The sequence below is a fragment of the Mastomys coucha genome, unplaced genomic scaffold (genome assembly GCF_008632895.1).
Source record: "Mastomys coucha isolate ucsf_1 unplaced genomic scaffold, UCSF_Mcou_1 pScaffold8, whole genome shotgun sequence".
NCBI classification, from domain to species: Eukaryota; Metazoa; Chordata; class Mammalia; order Rodentia; family Muridae; genus Mastomys; species Mastomys coucha.
The window spans coordinates 68,687,139-68,696,168 of NW_022196914.1; the positions used below are offsets into that span (position 1 = coordinate 68,687,139).

Sequence of the window (9,030 nt, forward strand, 5' to 3'; positions counted from 1 at the left end):
GTAACCCTCAGCAACAGTCATGTTAATCTCTGTACAGGATCCTCCGGTTAGTACATTGAGAGCAGTGGTTCTCAACCTTCCTAAAGCAACACTCATATTAATCTCTGTACAGGATCCTCCGGTTAGTACATTGAGAGCAGTGGTTCTCAACCTTCCTAATGCTGCAACCTTCAATACAGTTCCTCAGGTTGTGGTGGAGTTATTTTCATAAATAATTCATAAAATCATTTTTGTTGCTACCTCATAACTAATTTTGCTACTGCGACAATTACAATGAGTCAAATTGTAAATATCTGATAGGCAGGATGGTCCTAGCCAACCCCTGTAAAAGAGTTGGTCACCCCCATGGGGTTGCGACCCACAGGTTGAGAACCACTTATTTAAATGACTAGGGTAACATAAAATGGCGTCTTAGTGAACAAGGCTCTGATACAGGGCCTTGTAAAAGCCCTGCACTTCCTGTCTGCATTCTCACTGGGCACAAGAGAACATGCACAATTGTCTCTTACCATTCCAGGAATCAGCCTGATTCTTGGGCTATTGTAGAAATAGTCACCTACTCAATTTTTTAGTTAACTTAAAAAGGATGTTCCCCCACCTTAGAACTTATTCAGCTATCTTGGGGGGGGAGGATTAATCCAAGTATAAATATTAAAAGCTGAAAGGGTAGTAACATGCTTCATTAATGGTGTTGCTTCTGAAATTTGTAATAATTAAGGAATTAACTGCAATTTGATTAAAGTCTATGAAGTACAGGATAGCAACGAGGCTTTGGCTGAGTAGGACCTAATTATTTAAAGTGTGTTCTTTGACGGGAATACTTTAGCAATTACAATATCTGGAAACATTCGGAATTACCACAATTATGAATAGTTATTTTAAAATAATGACTCAGTTGGCAAAGTTGCTTGCCTCTAAGGCCAAGCCTGATGACCCAAGTTTGATTCCCAGAAACCACATGGTGGAAAAAGAGAAGCAACTGCTGCCCTCCACATGTATGCTAGGGCACACAAGCACATACATGCACACACATGCACATCTCCCCACCCCACAAGTGAATTTACATAAAGCAATTCATTCTGCTTTGCACCTGTTTTAGCTTATTTCTGGAATCAAAGTGTTCTAGAATTAAGGAAATGGGTTTTGGTTTTTGTGGGGTTTGTTTTGTTTTTGCAGAAAAACTTTAATTCCAGGTCAACTTTACCTTGCATAATGCAGATTTCTCTAGGTTAAGCATCTCAGGAAAGAAACCCTTCCATCAAGAACTGTTACAGCTGAAGGCAACTGAAATGACTTTTTTCTTACAGTCTTGAGTCTTGTGCTTCTCCTCCTAATTAAAGATGGAGAAATTAAAAGAGTAAACATAATAAAATGGAAGCAGGATGATAAAAAGATGGCTTAATATTCAATCACTATTTATTTTGAAATCACAGTAATTGATTACAGCAAACTTAGCATAGCTTCCTAATGACTTCCAGTGCTTTCCCGGCAGAATGTTTGCAGCATTAAAAATATCTAAAGCATGGGATTGAGAGTGTGAGAGAGAAATTTGATTCCACGCAGTGATTATGTCGGTAGCTTTACTCATGAGTATCCAAATTTGGAAGCAACGCAGCTGTCTTTCAACAGGATGGATAAATGTTGATGCGTTTATATGACATAATGCTGAACAATGGGAAAAGGACAAATTATTAGTGTATACACTAACATGCAAGAAACTCAGTGACATTGTGTTGTATGAGAAGGAAGCAGGGACCCAAGAGTCCATGCCATGTGGTTCCATCTCTGTGAAATCTATTAACAAGCAAAATTAAGAGTTGATGATAGGACTTGGCTGAAGTTCCCCTTGGAAGGATATATTCATGAAGCAGAACGAGGGGCCTTGGTGATGCTGAGTATCTGCTATCTTGATTTTGGTCATGGTTATGAAAATCAGTAGGTTTTGAGCATGTGAAACATCTTAATTTATACACTTAAGATTAATGTAATTTGTTCACCTTATAAATGCTAACCTTGACTAGAAATACATTTTGATTGTTCATAAGCAATATAGCATATTTAAGAGATTGATCTAGTTTATTTGAAACTCAAGTCACAGTCGCATTTGAAGGTTAAAGCACAGCAAAGGATGATGAGCTGATTCATTTTGTAAGAGTTCTGGTTTGCATTTTGCTAAATGTTTTCCTGAGCTCCCAGTTTGAGGGCTGTTTCACAGAACTGATATTTCTTACGTATTTTTCTTCTCCCTACTAAAATGAGAGAAAGGATATATCAAAATCTTAGGACAAATATGTGTGGTTTTAAGAGACGAGGGGCAATTTTACAATAACTTCTTTTCTCTCAGGTGGTTTGGGAACATTCCATGCCTTTTTAAATACAGCTGTGCACGTGGTCATGTATTCCTACTATGGACTGTGTGCAATGGGACCAGCCTACCAGAAGTATTTATGGTGGAAAAAACATTTGACATCCTTGCAGCTTGTGAGTAACTGATTTTCTTTACATATGAAACAAAACTATAATCACATGTTTGTTTGTTTTCTGTGAGTTAGGAATCTAGAAGAACCCAGAGCAGTCTGTGACACAATAGAATGCCTGCCCTCTGGAAGAGATTGATGTTTGAACTTTATCAGGAGCTGTGTCATCTAAAAGTAAAATAGATTTGGTATCTCAGATTCTCAAATGATTAAGCCAGCATCTTCATCTTTCTATGACCTCAGACACATTTACAAAATATAACTTGGTTGTAATCAAAATGATGTCAAAGTTATATGACCGTATATAAAAATAATACTAAAGTACAGGTTAGAAATTCCACATTCTGAATCAACATTGAAGGACCATAATGTGGAAGGAAGTGAGGGCGTTTCTGTGTGCTTACCTGGTTAGCCCTAACTTTGGTCAGTTTGTCTTTCTCCTCCTAAGTAAAGATTGTTGAGAGGATTACAGATATGAGGTAAGGTAGGACAGGTAGGCTATATAGAGTGGATAGTGCCCCCGGGTCAGCAGTGCTTGAAGGTGTGTGAGGCATTGAGTTTAGGCCAACTAATACCTCCTAAGAATCCATTCTAAAGATATGACATGTAATTTTCTTACTAACTGGGTGAAAATGATGTTTTAGTTTTATTACCCTCTGTTAGAATAATTCTACGATCTTCATATTTCCTAACTTGTAAATTGTATATTGTAAATTGGTTGCTAGTGACATCAAGGAGAGGGTGGGACTGAGGCATAGCTAGCCTGCTGGAGACTCAGCAAGTAACACTGGATGTAGCTCTATAAGGGACCCTCCCAGGTGAGAGACTGGTGCCTTGGTCTCTAAGGACCCTCAGGGAAGATCAGAGGAGCTCCTGCCAGTTAGCTGTTGTATCTGCAATTGGCAACAGTCCCAATGACCAACCAAGAGGAGGCCGTGAAATGAATACTCTAGTTCATATGTTTATTTTCTTCTTACTTTGGAATACTCTGAAGTCATGGCTTTTATTCTCCATTGCTGCTTTCCCTTAAAGAAAGTTTGTTCTCGTTGTGCAGTGATATGTGCTTTTAGCAGAGAAATTAAAATACCCGAAGAAGGAAAATAAACTGGGCCGAGGTGTGGCTGAGTGTAGGGGAGTTTTCTTAGTTCTGAGTACCATATAAATGAAAAATCAATCAATCAATCAAAACATCCATCTCTCTGGGGTAATAGCTATTCTTTTTGTTTTCATTCAGCTTTCCCCCTTATGTGTTGTATATGCAAGTACGTCTTCTACTAGCTTCATATTACAGTATACATAATCTTATTATATTAGTTTATTTTCATCTAATAAATGTTGTGACACTTTTCAAAGGAAGCGAGCTAGGTATACTGTGCACACCAGCAGAGTCAGCCCTTGGGAAGCAGAGGCAGGAGGACCAGGGGTTCAAGGTCATGTTCGGCTACATAACAAGATTGAAGCCAGCCAGTACCACCTAAGGCTTTGTTTCAGAAAACAAAAGACTTTCAATAAAGTGGAAAGCTGCGTACTAAAGGCAAAGGCTGGACATCTGGTTGCCTCTGCCTTATGCGTGCACAGGACTCTGCTTCACCTTTCAGAGGTTTCATTATTCTCTTGCAAAGTGAAGGGAGCCGGTGCAGCTGCCAGAGAGGGGAGCCATGGGTGTTTATTGGGATATTGTAGTGAAGGTTTATGCTAACAGGAGTTATATTACAAGACATAATGCAAGAGATTCAATCATGACTAGTTAGCTCATAGATACTGTTTCTTTATAAAGATTTTTCTAAAAGTTCCCCAGGACATAGCTAACTTTAAATCAGGTATAAAAAGGTACGAAGTGGGAGAGGCGGCCAGGTGGCTCAGTGTGGGTAAGGCTGTTTCCCACCAAACCTGATGATTTTGAGTTTGATTCTTGAGAATCACACAGTGGAAGGATAGAACAACCCAGCCTGCACAGGCATGCAGTGGCTCACTGTATCCCCTCTCTTCAAAACAAGCATCAAAGAGAGATACCCAAGAACGTCTAAACACTAACATAGAAAGTCTCCTCATTGTGAGCATGTAGACTCTTCCAGCCCACAGAGACTTTGAGCATCCTTGGGAAGCCAACCAATGTTCTCCCTCTCCTTATACCTTCTTGGATAGCTGGGCCTTCTTCCCCTGTCTTTTCCTTTTCTTAGAGGTGAAATCTCACTGTGCTGCTCAGCTGATCTCAGATCATGCTGGAGTTATGCAGTGTACAGCACTGAATATTGGTTCCAAACCCCCATCTAAATTTGACATTGTACCTAACCTATTCTCACTCCTAGAGAGAAGTTACGAAAGACCCCCTGCCCTGCCTAGTAGTAACTTAGGTGTGGCTGAAGAACTCATCAACCCGGGTTGGTCTCTTGGTAGCTAATTTCTTTTTCATTCTCCTCTCTCTCAGGTCCAGTTTGTTCTTGTCACTATCCACATAGGCCAGATCTTCTTCATGGAGGACTGCAATTATCAGTACCCAGTTTTCCTGTACATCATCATGAGTTACGGGTGCATCTTCCTGCTGCTCTTTCTCCACTTTTGGTACCGTGCTTACACCAAGGGTCAGAGGTTGCCCAAAACTATAGAAAACGGGAATTGCAAAAGCAAGCGCCACTAAAACACACACGTGGCCTGGATTTACAATGGAGACTTGGATATCTTGCCTTCCTTGACAATCAAGACACACTTGCCTGTGCAGTGCATTTTGTATATTTTTCAAAACCAAGAGCTTGTATTTTTATGATAAGTTATTTGGGTTTCTGATCTCTGAGAGTCCAAAGCTCTCAGGTAAGTCTTCTCAGTGGAAAAGCCTGGAACAGCCAGGAGGTTTCCTGTTGCCTTTCAAACCAATCAGAGGTCTTAATACATCTTGCTACATCGAGAGGAGGATATGAAGTAATATAGTGCTCTTCTAGGAACTCCAGAAATGATGAAAAATACTAGCTATTTTGAACATGGACAGAGGTCCACAGAGTACGATAGATTTCTCCTGCCTGGTGTGGAAACCCCTGATTCTGGGTTCTGTCTGTTACTCATTCCTTATACTCAGAAGACATCACATTCATTCTAGGGCTCAGTTCTAAAGTGCTAACACAGGTAAAGCCTAAGTGGATCCTTGATAAGCTCTCATTCTAAGTTGTTAATGGTAAGTTTGAATGGTCCGCTGGGTCCTTGCCTCAAGATCTGCCCACAAGACTTCTTCCCAACACGTGTGTAAGCTGTTAGAAGCAGTGATGCTTCCATATCGGCACTGATGACTTTGACCCTAAGGTGAAGGTAACTTTATGTCGCAAACAAGATGATTTGTCTCACAGGTTAATGAATGCTTTGCTAATGACTATTCTACAATTAACATGTCTGAATTGTGCATGTCTGAAAAGAGGGATGTGTCAATTAAAAAAATATGCTGTGGAATTCAGTGGGGAAAGGTATATAATCTGTTGTAGTATAATGCCACTCTCTGATATGTCGTGGTTTAAGGGACTGTTTTGCCAAAGTATGTATTGGTTAGATATTTAAGTGTTCATGTGATTGGCTTACCTCAGATGCTTTTGAATCACATATTAGTTTTTTAATATCTACTATGCAAATGGCTTATAAAGTTGGGTGGTGCAGAGTATCAGAGGCAAGATTTGGTTACATAAATAAGGGCTGTTAGATCTTGAGAGATAAAGACACTACACTATGATTGTATAATATATATATATATATATATATATATATATATATATATATATATGTAATATTGTGGATACACTGCATGAAAAGCTATTTCCCAGAATCATGAATTAGCCAGAATTTCTATTTCTTTAGACCTATAGGCCATATTGTGAAGGGCTGGAATTCATGTGGCATTCCCCACCCCACCTGCCTTTAAAAATGCTACTTTCTAGAATTTCCTTGTTCTTTCAAGTAAACCAGAACAGCTTAGCAACACCTAGACACTTGTGAAGCTATCAATATTATTTCCTTTTCCTCTTCGAAGAACTATCTATGTGTGAATAACTTCAAAATCAGTACGGATGGCCTTGGTCATGGACGCCACACAGTGTTGCTCATTTTACAACAAAGCCTGAGTTCTTGTTGACTGTAAACTCTGAGTTTTGCCTGTCTGCTCCTGATCCATTACTCTGTCTCCACATTCACTCAGTTTATAAAGTTATTTGCCATTAAGTGGCCTTTAGTGATTCCACTTGCTTACAAGAAGAAGCAGAGGATAATAGGAAGCTTTTCATACTAAAAAAAAAAAAAAAAAAAAAAAAAAAGTAACAGCTAAGCTGAGCTGAAGGGAACAGCTGTGCTAGTCAGTTGCTGTGAAGGTCTCAGGGATCCATGGTTTGCTATTTTGACTCTGTGTGTCCAGCCTGGGTTAAGATGGGATGGGATGGTAGACAATGTCACATACACAAGCAGTTTCCAAAGACTCAAATAGGGCAAAGACCCAAAGGAATCGGAAATCGAGAATAAGACAGGGAACTTTGATTTATTTCCTCTCCTATACATAGCCTCTCCGCCCTTCCTCCAAGTATTTAAAATGTTTGATATGCCTAGGGACTAAGAGCAACATTGTGACACACCACATTCTTAACTGTATGAATGAAGGCAGGGAGGCAGAAGTTATATGGAAACAGATCACCGTTGACAGTCAGTGTCCCCCATGTAAGTATCTGTGGAGCAAAGTGAGTGTCACTGGTTGTAGGATTTGTGTGGGCAGTGTTCGGTCAAGCGGAGCTTCTAATGAGGTTTACCTACTTTTCAGGACTTTATTGCCTTTAAATTTGCTTGCCTAATAAGCAAAAAGCCCAGCTATTAAGTATAGTTTATTATAAAACTTCTATGAGTCCTTGAGATCCAATATATATGATATAAATACAAAATTTAAATTATCTAAGGGTATTATGACTTTCTGTCTTCATACTTAATGAGAATTCTAATTTGAGTATACTACATTGTTGTATAGTTTGGGATATTATAAGATTGTATCCCTTGGCTATCTCTTATTTCTGTTTACTTTTTAATGACTGTGGAAATTGTGAGAAGTTGGACTTGTTCTCTATGCTATAATAAATCTGTGGCATCACATGGACATTTATGTGTTTGTGTTTCATTTTGGAATCTAGCTGCTTTGGTTTGCCTGTGTGAGTGATTCTAAATTAGAATACTCTCTTTGTCGAAGCACTTGACACACTCATTATGTGCTTACTGTGCTGGATGAGAGTGGTTCAAAATGCCCACTGGAATTCCCTGCATCTTATCACTACATAGATGGATGTTCAAATAGCACAGTACAGGTACCCCAGGAGGCCAGGTCCTGCCAGTCACAAATTCAAAAATACTATGAAGGCATTTGAAGGCAAGGGTGTATTATGTAAAATGTGTACAATCCAAAATGGATAGTAGGTTAGTAGACTAGAGGTCTGCAAATAACAAGGGACTGGAGAGATCGCTCAGTGGTTAAGAGACCTTATTGTTTTGGCAGAGGACCTGGGTTTGGTTCTCACATGGCAGCTCACGACTATCTGTGACTCTCGTTCCAAAGGATCTAACATTCTCTCCTGGCCTCCTCAGGCATCAGTCAAGCCCATTGTGCTCACACACATACACAAACAAACACTTAAACACATAAACCTAAATAAGTAAGAACTTAAAAATAATTTTGTCATGCCTAAGTGAAATAACAGTTTCTAGGTACTGATCACCTATATTTGTTAAAACAACTGGTGGACAGCAGCTGGGGAAGCTGGGGATGGTGACTGAGGCTGGTGAGGTCTGAACCCACAGATTTCTTCAGTGCCGATCAAAGTGAGATGCTGAACTGCTCACTTCTTTTTTAACATGCTATTGGACTATGAAATCCCCTTGCACCAGTTTGTGTTTTGAACTTGAACCTAAATGTCTGTTTCTAAACCAGTAATGATGATGATGATGATGATGGTAAAGAAGAAGAAGAAGAAGAAGAAGAAGATAATTCTGTTGATAGAGGAAGATATTAAAAGATACTAGGTGAATTAAATCAGCAAGATACAAGGTACTAGAGCATAGGAATTTCATCAGTCAAGTGGCCCAATTTATTCACCAAAAGTGACCTTAAAGGGAAAAAAAAGCCAAAAGAAAAGGGGGCTATGTTCCAGTGGCAGCGGACCTGTGGAGCCCGGCCTGGCATCTTCTGCATCACAAGGAAACTGAAATAAAAACATGGAAGAGAGCCTAGTAACGTGAGACTTAAATTTTAATAATCATAGTATTTGGACATAAATTTGAACAAAGCAATTATAAAAGGATTTTTAAATAATTAAACATGGCATAAATATTAGATGATACTAAGAAATTAATACTGGATATAATCTCTGCACTGCAGCCAGACCTTTGAAAAATTCTCATCCATGAAGATATATGTATACACTGATGCACAGGCGGGTTGTGTTGTGTTTAATTGACAGTTGTCTGGTTTTACCTTAAAATATCCTCAGAATAAGAAAGGCAAGGGCTGGCTGTTCTTCTGGGCCAGTGGTTCTCAACCTTTCTATGGATG

General features: G+C 39.3%; 1 protein-coding gene across 2 annotated transcripts in view; it reads left to right on the top strand.

Moving 5' to 3' along the window:
- Elovl7 (ELOVL fatty acid elongase 7) overlaps positions 1-7,584 on the top strand; it is a 78,139-nt gene extending 70,555 nt beyond the window's left edge. For both annotated transcript variants that reach the window (XM_031360221.1, XM_031360222.1), the window contains 2 exons: positions 2,345-2,481; positions 4,906-7,584. In XM_031360221.1, coding sequence (XP_031216081.1) covers positions 2,345-2,481; positions 4,906-5,115 — 347 coding nt within the window. In that variant the 3' untranslated portion in view covers positions 5,116-7,584. The remainder of the gene's footprint in view (positions 1-2,344; positions 2,482-4,905) is intronic.
- Positions 7,585-9,030: the final 1,446 nt, after the last annotated feature.